This window comes from Thamnophis sirtalis, unplaced genomic scaffold (genome assembly GCF_051295495.1).
Source record: "Thamnophis sirtalis isolate CommonGarterSnake01/CBP01778 unplaced genomic scaffold, rThaSir2_p1.2 scaffold_1, whole genome shotgun sequence".
NCBI classification, from domain to species: domain Eukaryota; kingdom Metazoa; phylum Chordata; class Lepidosauria; order Squamata; family Natricidae; genus Thamnophis; species Thamnophis sirtalis.
Window position 1 is genome coordinate 149,955,603 of NW_028261381.1, and position 25,113 is coordinate 149,980,715.

At 39.7% G+C, this 25,113-nt stretch overlaps 1 protein-coding gene across 1 annotated transcript in view; it reads right to left on the reverse strand.

Moving 5' to 3' along the window:
• The window catches only part of PRKCH (protein kinase C eta), a 94,232-nt gene that overhangs the window by 10,438 nt on the left and 58,681 nt on the right, over positions 1 to 25,113 (reverse strand). The window contains exons 10-12 of the mRNA XM_087727515.1: positions 22,125 to 22,279; positions 2,487 to 2,625; positions 1,103 to 1,291 (exon numbers count right to left, since the gene is read on the reverse strand). Coding sequence (XP_087583641.1) covers positions 1,103 to 1,291; positions 2,487 to 2,625; positions 22,125 to 22,279 — 483 coding nt within the window. The remainder of the gene's footprint in view (positions 1 to 1,102; positions 1,292 to 2,486; positions 2,626 to 22,124; positions 22,280 to 25,113) is intronic.

A 25,113-nucleotide genomic window follows, 5' to 3' on the forward strand; every position in this document is an offset into this window, starting at 1 on the left:
CTGGCTTTCTTACTGCACAGAAGTATTAATGGCCTCGGAAGCCCACAACAAATTTGTTCATTAAAATAAATTATTGGGCGGGGGGGCAAAAGAAGAGTTTTTGTAGGTTCAAACAAGCATCCCCTTGTCATCACTATTGTTTTCCTCCTGATTCTTTCCATTCAAATGGGCCCTCCAAAGCACCATACCGGAACAGTATCCGGTGCTCCAGGCAGGCACTGGTACACCCGTACCAGGGCGTACCACCTGTAACCCACCACTGAGGCAGGGGATTACAAACCTATCAGGACAAAAGTTCATCTGGAGGAACTTTTTCAAAAATGGCCTGTCATTTCAGGGACACATAGAACAGGACCTTTGTTCACCTCCATTGCTGTCATCTTACAGAATATATTTCTTCAGAAATGGAAACTGGTCCCAGCACTCTCTACTTTTGCCCAGCCAAGAGTACTTAGCTATGTCGGCTAAATAGGATGGGACCAGGGGTAGGTTGCTGCTGGCATTACTGCCAGTTCAGCTTGCTTCGCATGCATACGCAGTTGCCCATTAATAGGTCTGCGCATGCGCAAAACATTAAAAAATGGGGGGGGGGCATGCCACGCCGACCAGGGAACTGGTTTGGAGGCATGGCAGGTCTGGGTCACTGCCGGTTCCAGCAACCCAGGCTGGCAAACCACTACCAGTTTGGCCGAACCGGTCTGAACCATTAGGAACCCACCTCTGGATGGGACTAGTTAAACTTAGGTGGAGATTACCAGGCAATCTCAGGGTTGAGAAATAGACTGGAAAATAAAAAACAACAGCAAATTGTTTTCCTTATTGTGGCCAACAACACTATATGGATATTTTTATGATGATACTAGGAATTAAGGCCAAGTTGGAGATTTTACCATTATTTTTACTCCCCATCCAGCTAAGATATATCTCTTTTCTAGGGTTTTAAAAGATTTTATTTTTGCATTTCTACCACATTGGTTTTTCTCTTGTATGTGTGCATTGAGTTAAAATCTAATCTGGCTTCAGTGTTTTCATGCCTGCCTTACAAAGCACATTAAGTAGAGGAAACTACTACAAACAAAAATAAAAATTAGGATATACATACAGCTTTCAAGATTGTCACTGCATCTTCCTGAAGCCATGTTGGGTAGGCAATTTCATCATTGAGGATAGCTTCAAATAGGTCATCCTCATTTTCCGCTTCAAATGGAGCATGGCCACAAAGCATCTCATACAGGAGTACCCCCATCGCCCACCAGTCAACCTCGGGACCATAAAGCATCTCCTGCAAAATCTGCAATTAAAGAAAAGAGTATAAATCATTAATGCTCTTCTGAGCCTTTACTATTCTTCACCTGATAACCGCTTTGTTACCTTACGACTTGTATTATGTGTCAAATACAATAGATAAACATTTCATATTGACTCAGGGACAATTTTATCCCAAGGTTACAATATATATATATATATTTACTGTTGCCTAGCCTTCATTTGATAAATGCAACATGAAGCAATGACATATTGTATGAGTCATCACAACTCTAATTTTCACAGGTAGAATTTTTATATCACTTAATTTTTAAGGAAGTCAATTCATTGGACATCAGATATAAGGAAATCAAGAAATATATGAATGTGTGGGCCAAATAAGAAAGAGGCACATTATAAGGATCAGAAACCGATTTCAAAATCAGAAAACATACTGACCCAATGTATAATTTGAGATAACCAAACATAAAAGTGTATTGTATAAGATTGATATGCTAATGTACATATATATTATTTCCAGTGGGCAATCACCTATTCTGCACTGGATTATTACTGTGTTTGTCTGTTCCCATACCCAAAGAGATTTAGTTCCACTTATAAATGTGAAAAACAATTCCTTTATGATACATCATCATAAGCTGGCCATGTATGGGCTATCTACTCAGATGTACAGGAGTACTCCCATCAGAGGTGGTGTTCTGGCGGTTTGGACCGGTTCGGCCGAACTGATAACGAAAATCGTGGCTGGCCCCACCCACTTACCCCAGCTCTATGGCATCTCATTCAGGAACTGTTTTTAGCCAAAGCGCATGCGCGGAAGGCTGAGCACATGTGCGGACATGGCAGGTATGAGCAAAGCGTGAATGCAAGTGCACTCACATTTGTGAACCGGTAGGGAAGATAAGTGAATACCACTCCTGACTCCCATGAGTACATCATCTGTTCTGCATACATATAAAGCATAAGCATGGACATATAGGTTCATGCAAACATATATCCAAATGCTTTACAGGGAAATTTTAAGCATAAATTGATGATAATTGTACAAATTATGATGATAAGTGTACAAATTATGCAGCTATTTTCTTTTGTTAAATATTTTATTTTACCAACCAAGTCAAGCAGATTTTAAAGTGATATTTGTTTGTTAGGACTCCATTAATATGATGGAAATTTGGGGTTTAAAACCCATTAAAAGAAAACGGAAACCTTTCCTGTACCTCTGGAGCAATATAGTCAGGGGTTCCACAGAATGTTGCGGTGGTGATCCCATCATGGATTCCTTCTTTGCACATTCCAAAATCTGCCAGCTTGCAGTGGCCCTCATGATCCAGCAGCACATTATCCAGTTTCAGATCTCTGTAAAAGTTATTGATGTTAAAACATCAGTTTGTCAGTGGTAAACCGAGGCAGAAACAAACTAAAATGAATCAACAAATCCAAGATCAACACCATCATAGATGATAATTACAGCTGCTTAGTTCATGGAAAGTTTTCAAACACGATGCTACTGTATAAATATTTTCCCATGTGCTGAAGTTACATGAATGTTATGGAAGTTCAACAGAAAATAGAAATTACTGCCAATATAGAAAAAACAACCATCTCAGTATTCTAAGTGAAAGTACAGTAGAGAAATATAACAAACTTGAATCCATTATAGCATAGAGTCAAATAGTTAGAGGGACTTTGTAGACTATCAAATCCATCCAAATCTGAATAAACCATAATCAGAAAGACTAGAAACCTTAATCCACTATCCTAGCATTCACTAGAATTCTTGCTGATTTCTCTCTTCCCTATATTATTAAAACAAAGCTTTCGCCTGAGCTTCATACAATATTAGAAAATTAAAAGTAAATAAAGATAACATAATGACAGCAATTGGACATCCTTGCTGATTTCTCTAAATCCTGCAATAGTATTTTGTAAAGAGAATTTTATCTTAAGCTAAGTTAAGTAATAACTTTCAAAAAGGAAATGTATCAGAATGAACAGAAAAATATAAGTAATACTGAGCTGATATCAAAAGTTAAGCACGAAAGTTCAAAATAAAAAGTGATATTAAGATAGGAAATAAGAGATTGTAAAATGGAAACAACATTACAGAAAGGATGTCAGAATAATAAAGGGAAAAAGTTAATATTAAAGAACTAATAAGAAAAAAGAAATGAACATTTTTAGAAAGAAGTAATGAAGAACCAGTTGACCTCAAAGGAAACCTAAGATAGTTGTCAGGTGTGCCTCATTCAGTATCCAAGAAAGAAACCCCCCAACTCCATTTGAATAGCGATAAAGATACTTTTACTGGACACGAAATGAAAACAGCTAAAGAAAAGCAAGATCTGAAGCAAAAAGGCGCAAATGTGTACATATCAGTGACGTGCGGTGAGGTTTATACCTGGTGAGGCTCAGCTGGGCATCCTTTTGCAAAGCAGCTCAGCAGGGCAGCGGTCGGCCTCGGCGGGGGGGGGAATTTGCAGTGGGGAGGTGGCGGCGGCAGGGGTTGCTTTAAGCACTGCCTTGTCTCGCAGCCGGGGCCGCTCCGGGCCACCGGCCGCTGGCACGCGCTCCTGCGAGAGCCTCTTCGCAGCGCCGGGAGGCCGCGGAGAAGCTTCGCTCCGCTTCTCACCCAGCCTTCCCCCAGAGGCGATCCGGGACTTCCAGTGGCGGAGCCTGAAGAAGCAGGCCGGGGCAGCGGGCGGGCGGTAGCATCGGGGGCGGCAGGGCACTTTGCATCGCGGGAGCCGCCAAGCGCCCAGGTCTGCAGCAAAGAGCCAGCCTCCTCCTTCTCGCTCACTCCTCTCTCCTCTGAAGCACGCCCCGCCCAACGTAAGCGTGCTCAAAAAGACATGATTCGCTGCTTCCAGATCAGGAGGTGGAAGAATTAGTGCCTCTTTTGCATTTGACCTTTTTTGCCTTTTAACTCTTTTTTAACTTTTAGAAGGTGAAAAATTCCTTATGGAAAGGAGGCTCCGAGTTCTCTCGCCTCCTGCTTTGGTTAACACTAAGCAGACACCAAGCCACTGTGACCTGGAATCTGGTAGCAACTATCTTGGCTTTAATTATTTTTAAAAATATATTTAAATTTCTTTCTTTTTCCTGAGGAGACTGGTGAGGCTCCGCCTCCCTTGCCTCTAGTGACTGCACGTCCCTGGTACATATCAAACTATGGCAGCCGATAGCAAGCAAGCAAAGTAGAGGCTGACAATAGTGAAATATAAATCAATGCCAGAAAGCGTACAGACATGTTAAAATGACACTTCATGTTTCCCTCCCTTTTCGCATAAATTTGAAGTTCTAAATAATTTTTCTTGAATTATATACCAGAGATACTATATATCATTTTATAAAAATTCGCTTTTAGGTTGTAACATAATGTAAATCTCAATCCTTTTAACCACATATTTTCCCACTGTCCATTAGTATATTGTGTCCAAAGTTTTACTGGTCAAAGTTGTGCCCATTTTATCATACAGTCTTTCACTTGTTCACCTTCTGTTTATGGTTAAAGTTTACACATTTTACAACTAAATGTTCATTATTTGTCCATAGTTCAATCTCAAATTCTGTTTTCTGCTGCTTAATTTCAAGTGCCCCATTGCGTACCTTAAATCTTTCTCTTAACAGTACATATGAAAACCATTGTAAATTAAATCCCTCTACAATAGCTTATTATTTTGATCTTGGTGTTTCCATGTTCCTGTCTAAAGGCATTTTCAGGCACAATCTGGGTTTATATCTGTTCCATATTCTCAATGAGGCACTTCTAAATCTACATTGATCTTAACTTTATCATATCATAAAAAAAACATGTCATCCAAATCTCAGATCATATTCTTCTAATTCTAAAATTCTTTTATTTCTCAGCAATTTCAAATTAGGTAATTCCAATATTCTCCCTCCTTTGTATATGGTAATATTTTATAGTTTCATAGTTTTACTCCTTGCTATACAAACTTAGATATATCTTTCTGGCATTGTTTAAATCACGGGTCCTCAGACTCAGGCCCATGGCCCGGTACCGAACCTACATTTGCACAATTTCCAGTCCACAGAGCCAGAAACAAAGTACTAACTTTGGTAAATAGTGCATCAATTGTCAGAATAATTATTGTTTGAAACAAAAACATCATCTTGGCAAAACATTTTTATCACATAAATTCTCTCTAACATTGATAAAGTAATTTATCCCATGTTAACATGTCCTTTTTAATTTCATTCCATATCTTAACATAATTATTTTTTGTACTATACAATTCATATTGTAATATGGAAGTATTTTAACTTTTTTTCATTTGCTTTTCGATGTTCATATTGTTTGTTAACATCTTTTGTTTTTTTAATTTTAAATCCAGCTAATACCACAAAGTCTGATAGTTTTTCCATCAATATTTCTATTCCTTAAGAATAGAATAGAATAATAGAATAACAGAGTTGGAAGGGACCTTGAAGGTCTTCTAGTCCAACCCCCTGCTTTGGCATGAAACCCTACACCACTTCAGACAAATGGTTCTCCAACATTTTCTTAAAAACCTCCAGTGTTGGAGCATTCACAACTTCTGGAGGCAAGTTGTTCCACTGAGTAATTGTTCTAAGTGTCAGGAAATTTCTTCTCAGTTCTAGGTTGCTTCTCTCCTTGATTAGTTTCCACCCATGGCTTCTTGTTCTGCCCTCAGGTGCTTTGGAGAATAGCTTGACTCCCTCTTCTTTGTGGCAGCCTCTGAGATATTGGAACACTGCTATCATGTCTCCCCTAGTCCTTCATTTCATTAAACTAGACATACCCAGTTCCTTCAACCATTCTTCATATGTTTTAGTCTCCAGTCCCCTAATTTTCTTTGTTGCTCTTCTCTGCACTCTTTCTAGAATCTCCACATCTTTTTTACATCGTGACGACCAAAACTGAATCCTGAGGATCTTCCAAAATTATCACCAAGTCATCAGCAAATCCTCATGATTTTAAAGTTTCTCTTTCCATCTTCAGTCCAGCAATTATGTCATCTTGTCTTGTCCCATACTTCATTTTTAATAATAATGTTATTAAGATTTACATATATAAAGATATTAAACTAACATAAAATATGGAAAATATAGGATGTTTTACAGAAGCATTTTCCATATATTTCTATGTTATATGTTTCTACATATATTTTTAATAGAAACTAGAAACCAGGTTTACCATTTAAGAATTATTTTATGGCCTGGGAATACAGCAGACACATTGGAATTCATCTGTAATCTGGAAGGCATGACTTGATTTCTATAAACCTTCAGTAGTGTGGTTTTTACTTATTCTTGGCCAAGATAGGAAGTCATCTGAACAAATGTATACTTTAGACTCATGTAATATCATGATGGATTGCTAAATTACAAAGAAGGCATATATTTCCATTTGCTCAGCAATTCCATTATGGCGAAACAATTAAAGAGATCAAGTCTAAGAGCTCTCAGGTCTAAGGACTGTTAACCAAAAGGACACAAGAAATGCTTTGTTGGATTTGATTAGGCTCTCCTTGTCCAATAAACATTCAAGAGTTCAGATGCCTCCGAATCCAAAGTACACTGCCTCTGTGTATCTAAACTCTGATTAAGCCCAATTGAGAGGCGTTTTAGTATAGTGGTTATTGCACTGAGCTAGAAACTGGGAGAGGTTGAGTTCTACTTTAAAGTTAGCTGAGCAACCTTGGGACAGTCGCCCTTTCTCAGCTGTAAAAAGAAGGAAATAATAGCAAACCACTTCTGAAAAACCTTGCCAAGAAAAACTAGTCCAGGCAATCACAAGAAGTCAAAAATTAACTCAAAAAGACAAAGAAAAGCCCAATCAAACAACTTAAAAGTGAACATAATAGAGGTGTAACAGAATATGTCTGTTGAGCCAGAAATGGATAGAAATAATTATTTGCCTCTTGTAATACTGGAATCCTAGGAATAGCCAAGGGAATTGATGGAAGTTCTAGGTTTCAGGCTTAGTTCTCAAGTTAGGTCTTGGAAATCCAATTCAATCCCTGCCCAACTAAACTCTGGAACACTGTTGTCAGTCAATAGAGACTAAGAAGTAGCAGCATGTAAATTGCAAGAAATCAGTTCAGGCCTGTATTATGGGCATTATTTTCTTTCCTTCATCGTATAGTGGCGGGGATGTGGGGGAGATGAAAGAAAAAAGTGTGTCTGAAAGCAAAAGTAGCATCAGAGATAATAGGTATCCTGATCCATTTGGGACACTGGGTTTGCCACATTCATGGTGCCATTCCCAATAAAATGTGGTCACTGGTCCCCAATATAGATAGTGCTGAACTAAACAGGCCACTAGTCTCTAATGGCTTAAATAAAGATGGGACAGTGTCATAGACATAATTTCTCTCTCTTTATTAGTACCAACTAATGTGAAGCCTACAGATTCAGAGACAATATAGCTCTGAAAGCCAGTTGTTGAAGGATGGCTATTCCCCGCTTAAGGACATCCATGGGTTGGCCATGATTGGAAATGTGATATATTTGAACTCCAATATAGATTTTGGTATTATTCTTTTAATCTGAATTGAATGGATACTTTTGGGATTCAGACAGTGAGCATCCTGTCCAGAATACTAGGATCTGAAAGAGAAACCAATTAGTGGTCATCCCTTTTGTACAGCTCTATTTTTCTCAAATGTGTGGATTCCATGTTCTCCACAGTATTGTTTGGACCAGAGGAAAGAGGGGCAATCTATCTTCCTTGAAAACCACAGGCACCGAGTGTTTAAGTTCAGGGAGCTGAATTAAATAGGGTTGGCTTTGCTGGTTCAGTGTCCTAATCTCATGGAAGGAAAGAGGCTTGTTGGTAGGTAATTTGAGAGCTAATTTTGGATACACCGAATATTCTAAATTCCAGGTCACTGGGAAAAAAATTGCTAAGTGGTCTCAAGGAATCTAGTCAGCCTGAGTCATCTGGAAAAAAAACCTTGAAAAAAGGATAGCGGTTCAGTATTACTGGACAAAATTCTGGTAATGTAATTTTCCAAGGCAGTTCCATTTATCGGAACAGCAAAGAAAACGCAGCCATTGAGGAGTGTTTGCTGCAAATATTCTGACATACTGAACAAATCAGGAGTGAATCTGTGCTTTGTAAATAGTGAATATCCAGGAAGCAAAATTACTTCTACAATAAAATGAATTGATGCACATTTATCCTGCTGCCAGAGTATTATGGAAAGGATAATGTAATATGTGTTTTCTTTTATGTTGTATGCCGCCCTGAATCCTTGGGAGAAGGACAGCATATAAATCCAATAAACCTAGAAACCTAAACCATAAGGAGGAAAATTTGCGGCTTCTATAAAAGGTTCTGTTTAAGGTATTAAGCCAAATCTTTGTGCATTATAACAAGATGTAATGGATAAAGTGGTACATAAAATTAATTTATAGTCTCTCCTGTGTTCTTCTCAGATTCTACTCAAAAAGATCCACTTAGACATCTCTGTAATTAGAGACCAATGAAGCTTCATTGCTTTTTTCAAATCAAGAATTCTCAAAATCACAAGTTTATCTTAATCCTTTTGTTTAACCAAGATTCCACATACGTATCTGACCAAACAGGTTCTCTCTGCCCAAGGATAGTCCCTAACCAACTATGCATATTAAACTGAAATTCACTGTCTACCTTAGGAGAAATTCTAAAATTTATGTGTTTATACTATATTGCATTATTAGATTTATTTCAGCTAAGGCAGTCATCCAAAAACATCCTGAAAAGATGACAAGAGCATACCACAGAAAAAGCCTGTTTGTGTGGTGAATCTATCCTTTCCACTGAGGGCCTCCTGTGTCACTTTCCAACAAGCAGAGAAACCCATCGCATTAAGAGAAAAATGACGGGATGAAAATAAAGAAATACTATTCAGTGAAAGGGTCTCTTTCTTTCAATTTCTTCAACTACAAGGGGAAAAAATCCTAGTACATGGGTAATAAACTTGGTGTCAGCTTTGGAAGCCATAGTAACACTAGAAGCTTCTACACTGCCACATTCTTGGGAAATTAGGAGGGGGGATTTAGTAGAGGGAATGTAGTTAGATATAATAGCATTCTTCTTTTCGGTCAAGATCATGGTATTCCTGCACCTGGAGGAGGAGTGGTTGAAGTGAAGTTAGGAGGAATTGGGATTGGACCATATGATGGATTGATGGGTGCAGGGATGGGTTTGGACTTTTGACTTACTGAGGGAAAGCCCGGAATTCTCAAACTTGGGTTTTCCCAGATGTGCCTGTATACCTACTCTAATAAATGCGAGCTTTGAGAAATGCCTGTCTTGGAATTTTTCATTGGGTTGGGTCTTTCCGGAATGCTGATGCTTGGCTGGTTGAAGGGAGAATGATCTGGGTCATATACATTAACAAGAGGGAGTTAAATCACTCACCTCCCAAAAAGAAAGACAGGCTGGTCTAACAGTCAACCTGCTCTTTGTACTGACAAACTATGGTTTCCCTACTGACCATAAAATGACAAGGAAATTGTCAAATTGACATTAGTACAATTGCTGCTTGTTAAAGCCACACAGTCTTAAATTAAAATGACAAGGAAATGACAAGGAAATTGTCAAATTGACATTAGTACAATTGCTGCTTGTTAAAGGCACACAGTCTTGGCTGCCTTTCTAATTAATTTATCATGATACCAAGGACCCTTCTCACAAGGAAATGATCAGAGGCATTGCCATGGACCATGAGCAACTGTGGACTGCTTTTAAATGTGGTGTCAGGGTTCCAAGAAACACCCCCAATGAAAGAAAACTCTGAGGCCTGCTTTTCCTCAAAGTTCCATTTTATTAGAGATGTCATGTTGACACATCTGGGAAAACCCGAATCTGAAAGCTTCCAGGTTTTGCCGCCCAGTTGAAAGTTCAAAACCCACAAGTCTGTCACATGGACCAATCCTTCCTTGCCACGAAGAAAGATTCCTCCCATCCACATCCGTCCAGGTGCAGGGACACAAGTGACCTTGACTTCCTGAGAAAGAATGTTGTTATGGCTACACATCACCCAACTCTGTATAATCCCTCCCATTTTCCCACAATAGAAAGTGTGGCAGGCCTGAAATCCAAAAAGGAAAAGATGGTTTCCAGGTCTGACATGTGGTTTATCGGGCTTTAAATTAGTTTCTTTTTTAGCCAGATTGTAGGTGTTAAAATAACATGTCATATATTTCTGGAGACATTTTGTTCATGATACAAAGATTCTATGCTTTTCTTCCAGGTTTTTTTTAATAACACATATTTTTATAATCATCAATCTGTCTGTTGGTGTAGAATAATGTTCCTTAGCAGGGAGTCACATTTTAAAGGAAGAATACTAGTCCCTTCATGCAAAACGGGATACAGGGAGATTTCCCATAACTGCAAGGAAAATACCACTGAATGTATGATGATAATTCCTTCCAGAAAGTTGATGACATGATGACTGGGTAAATCTCACAGTGCTCAAACAAGCAAAGGTCTATAAGTCCAACAGATTCTTTCACTCCCCTGGATGGAGACAGTGGAATTTTCATAACCTACTTAACATCCTGTAACTTATTCATTCCTAACAGCACTGCTATTCATAAGATTTGCAGGGGAGAGGAATGGAGAAGAGAGAAAGAAAGAAAACTTTCCTCCTGGAATCATTGATGCAAACGACGTTAACTCCATAGCAAAAAGACTAATGTCTCCTAAATGTTTGTCCTTTGGGCGCAATCATTTCACTGCACTGAAACTGGTGACAGAAACTACTGATCATTTATATCTCCAAATTAAATAAATGCATTTTCTCAGCCAGCTCACAGGACCATGAATAGGCCTCCTCTTATACTAGGAAAAGAATTCCGGTATTATGACCTGATGTGCCCTTTCAACAAGGTGAGTAACTTCCTGGTACTTCTGAAACTCAAATCATGTCTCAGCTATATGTGAATAGTCTTAGGGAATCCTGATGCATTGTTACAGCTACTTTAGAATGTAATAATTATCTATATATTAGAAAGAGAAGGAGCCAATGTAGCAGAATTCCAACTCTATTCTAAAATACTAAACAATGGATACCTCTAAAAGGCTGATTTAATTATTCTACAGTGCATCATCTCCTCTAATGCCATTGAAGCATGGTCCCTTTATACAGTTTGGGAGTCAAGAAGACAGAAGTGTTTTGGGCTAATTAAATAACAGCCAAAGTTTGAGAAGATATTTTTAAATTCTGAACAACTATAAGTTTGGATCATGTCAGGAATTGCTGAATCTACATGCAGCTTCCTCATGTGAAAATGCTGAACTGTGGCTGCTGCCAATGGACTGATATGAAAAAAAGGATACAAGTATTAAAAATCACTTGAATATGTCAATAAGCGCATAACTAAATAACTGAATAACTTAAGGATGAAAAGAACAAATATAAAAAGTGGGAAGAGGGACACATAACCAAGGCAGAATACCAGCAAATAGCCCAAATCTGCAAAGACGAAATCTGGAAAGGTTAAGACTCAGAATTAACTAAGACTTGCAACAAATGTCAAAAATCAAAAGTTTCTCTCAACATATAAAAAGCAAGAAAAAGGTCGAAGAAATGATCACAGAAGATGGTAAGGAAGTGTCAGTCAGCAGAGAGAAAGCAGAACTGGTTAATTCATTCTTTGCATCTGTCTTCATGCAAAAGGAGAAAAATATAGCCTAACCTACCGAATGCAGAACCATAAAAGACAGACTAGGAATACAAGTTAAAATAAGCAAGAAAATGGTAAGAGAACACCTATCTACCCTAGAGGAATTTGAATCACTTGAACCAGATGGATTACATCCCAGAGTTCTGAAGGAGCTGGCAGAGGTGATCTCAGAACCACTGAACCCTATCTTTCAAAGATCCCGGAGCAACCAGAGAATTAGACTGGAAAAGTCCAGTTTATCTCCTTCAACTTTGATGTTAAATAAAAAATGTTGCATTAAAAAAACCATGCCAAAAATAGGTGATTCCCACCCCCAGGCTTGATACCTTAGAATAAGGAATGCAGAGCTGTAGTTGAGGGCCGCTATTTTAACTGACTGCAAAAGTGACGGTGACCCCCTGGATTTCTCCACCCTTCCTCAGGTTTAGAAGATGAATCTGCAGTGAGGTTGCTACAAGAAACCTGGCACAAAGCGCCATCCTATCAAATTGTGCTGATTTCAGCAAGGTCACTAGCGGAAACTCCTTCCTTTGGTTCCTGTTTCTTCTTGCCTCCTGTGCAAATGCAATTACATTGCCTTGATGTGGAAACACATTTAAAGAAAATGGATGCCCTGTACCACCCTTCATGAGTGCCAAAAAGTGACTCACTGAAATTACTTGCAGGTGGCCATTCAGCTTAGAAAAGAATCTGTGGCTGCACGAAAGAAAATGCCATGTCAGCCAAAAAGAAAAAAAAATATCTATGCATATTAAATTGCAGAGATTTCTTTAGAAAAGGTTTTTTTTTTACTGTTTTAAAAATCTATTAAAACTGTTTCCAAATCTTTGGAGAACTCAGTTGCTGGAGACTGTCCAGATGTTAGTCCCGAGTTTCTTGGAACACAAAGGGGGGGGAATAAAGATGGGGGGGGGGAAATCTGTGACTTACTTGGAAAAAGATGTATGACTCTAGCCCTAAAATATAGGCTTCAGCCCTTCAGCTGAGCTACTGTAATACCTATCCTAGGCCCTAATTATAAAGTGTAATTAAAATTATAAATCCTGCCGTCAGCAAAGTCTTGATGTTTAGATATTCAGCAGCCTCCACGAGTATTTAGGAGTCTAGTTTGGTTATTACAATTGTTTTAATTAATGCCTATGGTCTACTACTCGTTCTGCCAGGTTCTACCAAATCTTGCCTTGCCTTTCTGCCTCAAACCTCCTTTTGTCTACTGTAACTGAAAATTTCACTCAGCATCTTGAAGGCTCTCAAAAGAGTTAGTTGTTGGAAGAGATGAAATACACACATATACACAGTATATACTGGAGGTGGGTTCCTACCGTTGTGTCCCGGTTCGGCTGAGTAGGTACTAACTCGGCCTGCCACGCCCACGAATTGGTTCTATCGGCAGCAGCGCCATCTTGATTTCCAGTTCTGCGCATGAACAATCTTCATTGCAAAAATTTATTTTTCCCCCTCTTTTCTAACGGGGGAATTTGTGCGCATGTGTAGACCTTTGTAGGTGCAAATGCACACACATTTTTTGCGCAGTAATGCCGGTAGTAACCCACCCCTGGTATATACTTAGAACTATAATTCAAAGCATTATTAGAACACAAACTGAGCCATGTTGCAAAGTGCATGATTCCACAAAGCTGACCTTACAGAAAATTCAATAAGAAAGTCTCCCGGAGTTGCGGGTGTTCCATTGATGGAGGTTTTTAAGAAAAGACTGGACACCTATTTACCTGGGGTCGAACCATTTGCCCGAGGACCCCTGCCCTGGGAAAGGGGTTGGACTAGAAGACCTCCAAGGTCCCTTCCTGTTCTGTGATTCTATTTTTATTTCTATAAAAATCTGGGAAAAGAAGCAGGAGCTGGATCAAGAAGAGGGGCATTAGAAGATCAGACATCAAGTTTCATTTCCCTGTACAAAAGGAAGTTTAGATTTCCCTATGCTGGCTGAGGAATGTCCATACAGCTTAAATTTGCCAAGGCTGAGAAACACTGTTCGTCCAAATAACTATCTATGTTGTTCAAGATAAGAGATGGTAGCAAGCATTTTCTGTTGTCTGAAATAAGGACTCCATGGCTGAGTCCTGGCCTGACTCAGTGATAGTCAATTCTCAGCAATCGTCATGAGTGCAATGGCTCACAAAATTAGGACCCTGGGGTGACGATAGGCAGGCTCACATTCAAGACATGGTTGCTGCCACAGGATAGGGTGAGCTCCTGCCAACCAGGAGTTCAAAAGCAAGCAACCATGAATAGATAAATGAGTGCCACTTTGGTGGGCACCTTAATGGGGGCATGAAATTTTGCCTCCAACTGGGCATTCCCCAGGCAATGGTGACATCACCGTTCAGTCCTTTCAACCTGGAAGTGCTTCAGCACTCCCGACACAACTTAGTAGTAGCAATCATCAGCTGTCAGGCCTGCAGCCATCTTTCTCTTGGATCTTTGGCCTGCCACACTTTCTATTATTCTACTATGCCTTTTTCTATTGTGGGAAAATGGGAGAGGGGATTGTACGGGGTTAGATGCTATGTAGCCCAAACAAAATTCCTTCTAGAAAGCCAAGGTCATTCTTTGTCTTTGTACCTCTGCATCTGACTGGAACTGGATGGGTGGAACTGCCAGCATGGCAGTGGGAAATTGGGCCATGTGATGGATTTGTGGGTCTGGGGCAAGATCTTGAACTTTCAATTGGGTGGGGAAAACCTGGAAACTTTCAGATTCGGGTTTTCCCAGATGTGGCAACATGGCTGTCTTAATAAATTTGGAACTTTGAGCAATACTTTGCCTTGGACTCTGATTTACTTTTGGATGCTATTTGAAACCCTGACACAGCTACTCACCTAATGGTTTACTTATTTGTTATGTTTCTACTCTTCTGATATATTCCTATTTATTTGAAAATTAAAAGCAAACAGAGAAACAATATCATGAAAAATAAAAAGACATGAACATAAGAAAGCCTTGGTGGACCAGGACCAATCCATTTTAATCCTGCATTTTGTTTCTTGCACAGCCAACCAAATACTTCCAGGGATTCTTTTAAGCAGGAAATTCCCTCTTGCATCCTTATCTCCTTGCAACTGAAACTGTTCCCTGTGCAACTGGAAATATACTATACTGATCCTAGAAGAAACATACATTTTTACAAGTTTTATAAATCATGAATAGATCTGTCCTCCATGATTTTATCCATTTTCATTTTACAGCTATTCAAAAGGGTGACCATCATCACCAAGAAGCCATCCTCTCAGTGTGATGTAGATCTATGCCAGTGGTGGGTTTCAAAATGTTTTAGAACCTCTTCTTGTAGGTGTGGCCTGCTTTGTGGGAGTGGCTTGCTGGCCATGTGACCGGCTGGGCATGGCTTGCCAGCCACATGACCAGGTGGGCGTGGCCAACTTGTAAAATGTGGTGAAACTCACTTAACAACGCTCTTGCTTAGCAGCCAAAATGTTGGCTCAGAAATTCTGGCATTTGAAAGACGCAAATCTTAAAGCCGTCAAGTTACAAGACCCTTGCACCCCTAACCCATTAGAAAAAAAAACCCCAGGGGTGTTCAACTTGACAATTTTAAGACGTGTGGACTTCAACTCCCAGAATTCCTCCTCCAGTCATGTTGGCTCAGGAACTCTGGCATTGAAGCATGCAAGTCTTAAAGCTGTCAAGTTACAAGATCCTTGCACCCCCAACCCTTTAGAAAAAAAACCTAGGAGTGTTCAAACTTGACAGCTTTAAGACTTGTGGACTTCAACTCCCAGAATTCCTCCTCTCCCTATTCATCTTGATGATGTGCGGACGGGCAGAGGAAGGGAGCTGGAACCGGTTCTAAATGGCACTGTAGATTTGTGGAACCTCTTCTATAGAAGAGGTTAGAACTGGCAGGAACCCACCGCTGATCTATGGCATGAAAAAACTGGCTGGCGGAAGAGGAACATCTCTTCCTGTCACTATTACTATCAATGTGGGAGTCATTTCTGCCTGGTTATGGGTTCCGGCAGGCACTACTGACTAAAATTGTTTTGCGCAAGCGCGAAACAAAAAAACAAGGTGGTGGCGCCTATGGCACCGCCCAGAGAACCGGTTCAGGGGCATGGTAGGCATGGATCACTGCCATTTCCAGCGACCCAGGCTGCCAAACCACTACCGGTTTGGCCAAACCAGTCCAAACTGTTAGGAACCCACCACTGATACCCACTTAGGAATAAAACCAGGAGCATGAAATACAACTTTCCACTAAATCTTACTCATATTCATATGTGAGCCAGGGTAAAAATTGCTGAGTCATTTTTACAGGAACTGTGGTCTTAGGGGACATAAAGCAAAAAACCTTCCAGTGGAAACTTACATACCTCCCATTCTTTCTTCTAGTTGTTCCTGCCATAGTCATGTTTTCCAGAGCATTTCTTGGCATGCACAGCCTCCTATCTGAGCTAAAGCAAATTGCTTACCTTTGCACTAAAGCTGACACATTGAAAAAGCAATTTTTGGGAAGGAATAAAAATGCATTTTATTTAAGAGATTCATAACTGACACTCTTTTGTTTAAGAATTGAAATAAAGATGGGCAGTATATAGATTACATTTGCAATGGGGTCATTTTGTCTCAGAAGCTGCCTTATGTTTCTGTAGTAAAAAAGAAACAAGTATTTACTAGTTTGACTTGTTTTTTTTCATCCAAGCAGCTTTTTGGACTGCATCATATGCAGACTAACCATTTTCATCCATTAAGGTTGAACAAATAAACAACCATTTTTAGATCTGCTTCATCAAGAGGTCAGTCTCTTTTGGCTATTCCAAACTGCAAGATAAGTAGAAGAAAGAATTGGAGGTATATGAATTTCTATTCCAAACTGTATCTTAGAATGGAAGGCAACTTGGAGATCATAAAATCTTACTCCCCCCCGCCTCCACACCCATCCCCAGTGCAGGAGTAGACTACTAAAGTGTACTGCATATAAAATAATTTTACAATTTGACTTCCCAAAGTCTTGAAGATAGTCATTTTCCCTAGTAAAATCCAGTAGAATTTTACTGTTTTATGCAACAGAAGAGGAAAATTCTTAAACAAATGTAATTGTATTATTTATTAATGTTGAGCTACATTTAAATTATTTCACCCCAATTCTGTAGCCCTTGTATTAACAATCCACTTAGCCTAGTATTTTAACTTCCTTGACCAGCAGAAACTCTCCAATCTCTTAGGTAGAGTATCTGCAAACCCATTAGCCTAACATGAACCCAAGTTCATGTATGTGCCAAGGATGTGGTTAATGGGCTTTCTCAACCCAATTCTCACAAGATGATTATGAAAATAATAAGAATTCTTGGTACATCCATAGGATCAGAAGGATGGAGTCAGAAAAGACTAACAGAAAAAAGCAATAAAACTATCTTTAAAGAAGTGGCTATCCAGCTTTTTCTTTAAAAAAAAAAACTTCACAAGATGGAGAAGCCACCATCTCTGTAGGTAGACTGTTCCACTGTTTGTATAGATCATCTCAACAGGAAATTTCTCCTTACGTTTACACAAAACATTGTAGTTGCAACGTATACGCATCATTTCTATGGCAATCAAAATAATTCCTGACCATCTCTTCCATGTCACCCTTTGATGAACGAGTATGTATTTCCAAAGAGGGCCATTAAAACTTTGTACAGAACCTGCCCAAACAAGGGAGGGTGAGCAACCGTTTTAAAAAAGTAACACGAACAATTCATAGCTTAGAGGAAGCCAAGCCTTCAACAGACGTATGCCAAGAAACATACAAGTATTATGTCTTAACAGAGGAGAAAGGGAGGGGGAAATATTGAGAGTGGCTTTATTTTCAGAGCAGTAAAACATGACAGATTAAAGCTGGGTTATAGTGCTTAATAAACTTCTTTGCTGCAGATCTCTAATTTATCAAGAGGTAAGGACGTCATAGATCCAAAGTTTTTGCTGCACTACCAAACGACGGTTCATGCTTTCTGCATGCCACCCAAACCATGATTTTACATGCCTCTTTTACCTAAGCCTCTGATCTAGACATGTTCAAGCCTGTATATGATATCATCAAGAAACATTAACAGCCAACAGCATCAAGACAACTGTAAAAGAGAGCTGCCAGTAATACAATAGCCTTTTATACAAAACGAATGCCTGCACCAAACTCTCTTATGTGATCTCTAACATTACACCGCTCACATGCACAGTTGAAGAGAAAGATCAGCATTCCCTGAATGTCACAGCTATGTTTAGTAAAGACCAGCATTCAGACTGATTTCAAAGGCAATTTCCACGGCCCTTTAGCCTGCACTGTGTACCATCATAGCAACTAAACCATCCCATACAATGCATGCATTCTGAGTTTCCAATATGGCTAGCAAAAGTCCCTTAAAGTAAAGATAAAGGTTCCCCTTGTACATACAGTATGTGCTAGTTGTTCCCAACTCTAGGGGGCGGTGCTCATTTCTGTTTCAAAGCTGAAGAACAAGCGCTGTCTGAAGAAGTCTCTGTGGTCATGTGGCGGGCATGACTAAACACACAAAAGGTGCACAGAATGCTGTTAGCTTCCCACCAAAGGTGGTTCCTATTTTTTCTACTTGCATTTTTACATGCTATCGAACTGCTAGGTTGGCAGAAGCTGGGACAAGTAATGGGAACTCACTCTGTTAGGCGTGCTAGGGATTCGAACCGCCGAACTGCTGACATTTCTGATCAACAAGCTCAGCGTCTTAGCCACTGAGCCCTTAAAAATCTCTTATCTCTTGACAAATTCCATTCTCCACCTCTTAAATCTGTCGATGGTTTTCATATAAGAACATAATGAAAAGCTAACATGCTACAAATCAATGAGCTAGCTCAACTATTCTTGTTATTTACTTCTAGTTAGCTGCAGCTATCTGCTTTTTGGGGGAATTGTGTCAACCTGCCTAGGAAAGGGATTATTAAAGCTGAGGCAGTCAAGAGATTCCTGGGAGAAAAGAGGGAGTGAGAGAGAGCAAGGGGTTAGCAGCCTAACATTTTGTGAAAATGTCCATCCTATCACACACTCCTGAAATTCCAGATGGTCTCAAAGTTCATACGGTCTGGAAATAACAGTGATTCCAATTCCATTAGCAAAGAATATATGCAGCTCAGGATAGAACGGTTGGATTCTTGATGTTTTTCGGCAGAGGTTTTATTATCAGGATAAGTAATGCAATGCCACTCTCCCATGCACTGATATTATTACCTAGCTTGGTAATGAAATGTCTGCCAGAAAACATCCAAGCTCAGAGAACATCCAGAAACCAAGAATTAGTGAGCATGATTCAAATGTCCATAAATCAGGAGTGTCAAACTCACGTCGTCACGGTGGCATCATATGACATGTCAGGACTTTTTCCCCCTTTGCTAAACCGGGCATGGGTCTGGGCGTCGCCACCGCATGACACATCCAGCCCACAGGCCACGAGTTTGACAGCCCTGCCATAAATGCATATATTATTATGAGTATCTTCTGTTTGGTCTTGGAGCAAATGGTTTGACTAGATTAAAAGTATCTTATCTTTGACGACTTATCTACAACATAAAAGAATATCATATAATATATACCCCATTAATTTCTTTTCTTTTTAATTCCATGCCAGATGAAGATGATTTGGCAGGTTGTTTCCACAATGGGTAGCAATTCAGGGCTGGGAGAGTCTCCAGCTTCATTCGATGTCCTTGGCCACTCAACTGGATTTCTGTATTCTTTTGGAGGACTATTGATAGGGGACGTCTCCCTTGAAAATCTTTGTGTTGTGGTAAGTGGGACATGAGGCTAAGCTCACACAAAGACCTGCCTTTTCTAAGGAGACCCTTAAGCATGCCCACTGTCTAGATAAGTATCAATATCACAAATATTTTCCCTTTAGGCCAGGGGTGTCCAAACTTGGGAACTTTAAGACTTGTGGACCAACTCCCAGAATTCCCCAGCCAGCCATGGCTGGGAAAGTTCTTCTGAGGAAGAACTGTCCAAACTGGGGAAATCTTAACATTCCCACGTTTGGACACCCCTGCTTTAGATAAAATATTCTATCTAAAAACCTTTTTTCCCAGAAATTTCATACATTTCATTTTATTTAGTGCAAATTTCTAATGAACTGATTCAGTTCATTAAAATATGAAGCTTTTTTTCTGTCCATGCTTCCCTCATTATTAGCTATTAGCTTTGTGAAGAGTTGCACATTTGTTTTAAATAAGAGATTATATGAAAAAAAATATTCGGTAGAACGGGTGTCCCAATTGCAATATTAATCAGTTTACCAGAAATTTTCATGAACTCAGTGACAGTTCCCAGTAAATCATGCAACTCTCTCTCAAAAGTGTTATGTATGGGATCCAAGAAGAGAGATTGCATTTGTCTTTTACAACACAAAGATGATTTGATCAATTCCAAGAAAGAGCTTAGCTGGCACACTGCATCTAATTGGGTATCTTTTCCTTCAATTAATTTTGACTGCATGAAAATGTGTAACTGGTTCTTCACCCTCCTTCATTATATTTTCTACATCAAAACCATGATTATTTGTGTAAAATACCAATAGTCCTCAATTTATGATTACTTTTTGTTGTTAGTCAGGTCTGACCCATCACAATCCCATGGACAATGTTCCTCCAGGCCTTCCTGTCCTCTACCATCTTCTGGAGTCCACTTAAGCTCACGCCTCCTGCTTCGGTGACTCCATCCAGCCATCTCATTCTTTGTTGTCCCTTTCTTCTTTTGCCCTGAATAGTTCCCAGCATTAGGCTCTTCTCCAGTGAGTCCTCCCTTCTCATTTGGTGGCCAAAGTACTTGAGTTTCATCTTCAGGATCTGGCCTTTTAAAGAGCATTCAGGGTTGATCTCTTCTAGAACTGACCGATTTGATCACCTTGCAGTTCAAGGAGCTCGCAGGAGTCTTCTCCAGCACCATAGCTCAAAGGCCTCAATTCTTTGGCATTCAGCCTTTCTTATGGTCCAAACTTCACAGCCCTACATTGTAACTGGAAAAACCATGATGACTATTGAGCCCAAAATTAATGAATGTCAAGCTCTATAATAACATGAAGGAAGAATGCAAGAAAACGGAGCTGAAGAAATACACACTGTGTCAACTCATATAACACAAACACAATTCAATCTGCTCATCTGACTTATAGTTTTAGCAATAGTACTTAGACTTATATATCACTTCACAGTGCTTTACAGGCCTCTCTAAGCAGTTTACAAAGTCAGCACGTTGGCCCCAACAATCTAGGTCCTCATTTTACCAACCTCGGAAGGATGGAACCCTTGAGCCATTGAGATTCGAACTGCCGAACTGCCGGTAATTGGGAGTCAGCAGGATAAGTCTGCAATACTGAATTCTAACCACTGTGCTACCATGGCTCTTAGAACCATTTGATTGACAAAGTCCTCGGATGAATTAGATACTGAAATCAAAACCCACTACATTTAGAGAGAACAACTTTCAATCAGCAGATCTGCAATTTTAGGGCATACAATTGTTCAAAGGTTGTTTTGGTTACCCAGTATCATATTGCAATACACAATGAAAACAAAAATCATCCTGGCCTCCTAGCGTGAAAGCCAGTCTAAGAATCCAAAGAGAGGTTACATAAATTAATGCACAGGACAATCTGTTCCAGAAGTATTTTTTTATTATGGACACGGATTAGATTTCAATGGAAACACTTTGCACAATTCTTCCACTCAAGCATAATATTTTGTTTCCAAATACGCAGCAAATGTTGTGCACTCATAGTCACCATGTCCCCCCAGGCAAGGAAAACAGATACTCCCAACTAATTCTGCAACTCTGTTTCCCCGCAAAAGCTAGATTTCAAATTGCTACCACAACAAGCATTTCTAAAATAACAAACACCTACATTTGATGATTTCCAAGCAGACCTCCTGAATGTCCTTCCAACTCAGGTCTGAACAACTAAAAAAGATGGGATTTGATTGAGACCTGCTCACATAGCTGCCCATCTCTGAGCAGCTCCCAGTCAAATCCCATCTTCCACAATGATGCCCCCAACTCAAATAAATCTGTTAATTTTTCACCCTTCAGTGCAATGAAGCTGTCCCATTGATAAACTCCAGCAGGTATATTAATCACCATTAAGAATCCTCCCCAACAAAAAACAATATTTGATTGAACCTAACAACAAAGCAACAAATCACAAATTCTTTTTGCTGACCTGTAAATGATGCCTCTCTCGTGAAGGAACATGAGAGCTGAAATGATTTCTGCAGCATAGAACCGGGCTCGGACTTCATCAAAGCGACGGGATTTCTGGATGTGGAACATCAAATCGCCTCCATTCACAAACTCCATAACAAAGAAGAGGCGATCCTGATCAAAGGCAACAGCAGAGACCATCATCAGTGGAAAGATGTTAATTGTATTCCTTTTTCTCTCCCCACATCTGAATTTTTTTTAAAAAATCCCTTTGAATTGAAACAGCAGCAAAAAGAGCAAAATATTTAGGATTTTTACCCCCATAGACCAAACTACACAGTATTTGACCAACCTAATTCAATCCTGGAATGACTTTTTGGTTCTGGATTGGACATCGGTAATCTGGATTTGCTCTCACTGCAACCCCAGTTCAGACTGCCTGCCATGCATTCAGAATTTATATTGACAGAAAGAGGCCAAGTGTCCTGTTTTATTGAAAATAACTCTTTATTTGAAAGGCCATTGGAGGTCTGACCTCCATTTGAAAGAATGTTCAAATAAAACGGCTTGTTCTTGTTGTTGTTAGTCGCAAAATTGTGTCGGACCCATCGCAACCCCATGGACAACATTCCTCCAGGCCTTCCTGTCCCCTACCATCCTCTGGAGTCCATTTAAGCTCACGCCTCCTGCTTCAGTGACTCCATCCAGCCACCTCATTCTCTGTCGTCCCCTTCTTCTTTTGCCCTCAATCTTTCCCAGCATGAGGCTCTTCTCCAATGAGTCCTTCCTTCTCATTAGGTGGCCAAAGTATTTGTTTCATCTTCAGGGTCTGGCCTTCTAAAGAGCAGTCAGGGTTGCTCTCCTCTAGGACTGACCGGTTTGATCGCCTTGCAGTCCAAGGCACTCTCAAGAATGGCTATCAAATGCAAAAAAGGTAGGACAAATGCTGGTTCTCAACCTGCTCATCAACTGGTAGCATTTGGACAGAAGACTAAGCAAGCGTATCAGTGGTGAGATAGTCCCACCTGTAAGGTGAATTGGTTTATCTTTCTAACTTAATTATAACAATGGTGTCTACATAAAAAATAAATACACTTTTTGAGGATGGGTGAGTGGATAAATGATCATACTGGTTTTTGGTAAATGCAAGAAGACAAGATCTCCTTTAACTGTTTCAGTTGAGAGTCAATGGGTTTGTCTAGCTATAAGATTTGCACATCAATGTGTAGTTATGACTAAGTGGTGGCAAAGATTCCAGGCAATTTGTTCTTCAGGAAGTTCTATCAGGGGAAGGAAATACTTATACTGAGATCAAGCACAGACTACGTAGATGACAAATACTTATTTTCTGTTATGCCACAGAGTAGGACAAGAAGCAATGAGTTGAAACTATAAAGCCATTATGATGAACTTCTTGACAAAATGAGTTATTAACTAGTGGAACAAGCTCGTACATGAAATGGTGACTTCTCCTTCACTAGAGATCTTCAAACAGAGCCCACATAGTGAACTATAAAAAAAAGCTGTACTGGAATGGGAAAGAAGACTGGATGACCTCTAAGCTCCCTTCTCACTCTATGATTCTATGACACTTTACAAAATCCTGTTAAGGAGTTAAATTTATTTATCATTTGCTATCTGTATGCCTATAACTGCGGTGGCGCAGTGATTAGAATGCAGTACTTATATATATATAAGTCTATGTGCAACTTTTATAGATAGATAGATAGATAGATAGATAGATAGATAGATAGATAGATAGATAGATAGATAGATAGATAGATAGATAGATACAGTAGATATAGATACAGATTACAGAACAACAGAAGAACACATTTGGAAGGGACCTTGGAGGTCTTCTAGTCCAACCCTGTGCTCAGGCAGGGATCCTATACCATTTCAGGCAAACAGTTGTCCAATCTCTTCTTTAAAACTTCCAGTGTTGAAGCATCCACAACCTCTAGAGGCAAGTCATTCCACCGATTAATTGTGCTCACTGTCAGGAAATATCTCCTTAGTTCTAGGTTGCTTCTATCCTTGATTAGTTTCCATCCATTGCTTCTGGTCCATATTAATATAGATATCTATATATTTATGGCCTTGAGCACAATGAAATAAAATAACACCATAACAATGTTGAAACAGTTAAGCTGGGTATCCTGGGAGCCTTTGGTTCCCCCCCCCCCTAATAATTGACCCAAAGGCAAGATTAGACAAACAGCTTATGCTGCCAGTTTTCTAGAACTAATGATATAATGCAGCCAAGGGCAGAGGAGTTTAAAAACAAGTTTGGAGGAAGTATCATCATTGGAACACATTGTGCCAATCTCCTAAACTTGGGCGGTGGCAAGACTTCATGGTGCTAGGAATAATATGTTATGATGGAAAAGCAGGGCTATAAAAGATTTCCTCCCTTTTCTGCAGGAAACTGAAAGCTTTGTGAAGTCAAATTAAGGTGTGGGGCTCAGTCAGTAATCCCTCTCTTTGACAGGAACATGAAAAGTAGTGAAACTGAATTAAAGAGCTGCTACTGACTCTTTGCAACCGCTGTAAATCTCTTCCTCGATTAAAAAGGCCATGTGATGGCAAGATGTGCTTTTTCGCTTGCAGTTTCTGCCACCTAGTGGCCACATTCACTTAAGCCACAAAGATTTGAATGGCAGTTTAAAGACAAACCCCAAAAAAGTTTGCATTGCAAATCTTTCATGATCAGATTCATGGAGTTCAATCTCAAGGAAGGAATATCCTATATCCATTGCTTATTGGGAAGAGCAAAGCAAAAGGAAAGAACAGTAAAAGATGGATGAGGGGGCAGAAAAAATTATCTATAAAGTGGCAACCATTAACTACATAGCCGCTAGATGCCACACCGGCAAGCTTATATAAACAGGTTAATAACATATGTGATAAGAGGTGTGGTTCTGTGCTTAATCCAGGAGATACAGGTAATTGTCACTTGCCAATGGTAATTAGGACTGGGAATTCCATTCCTAAGCGACACAGTCATA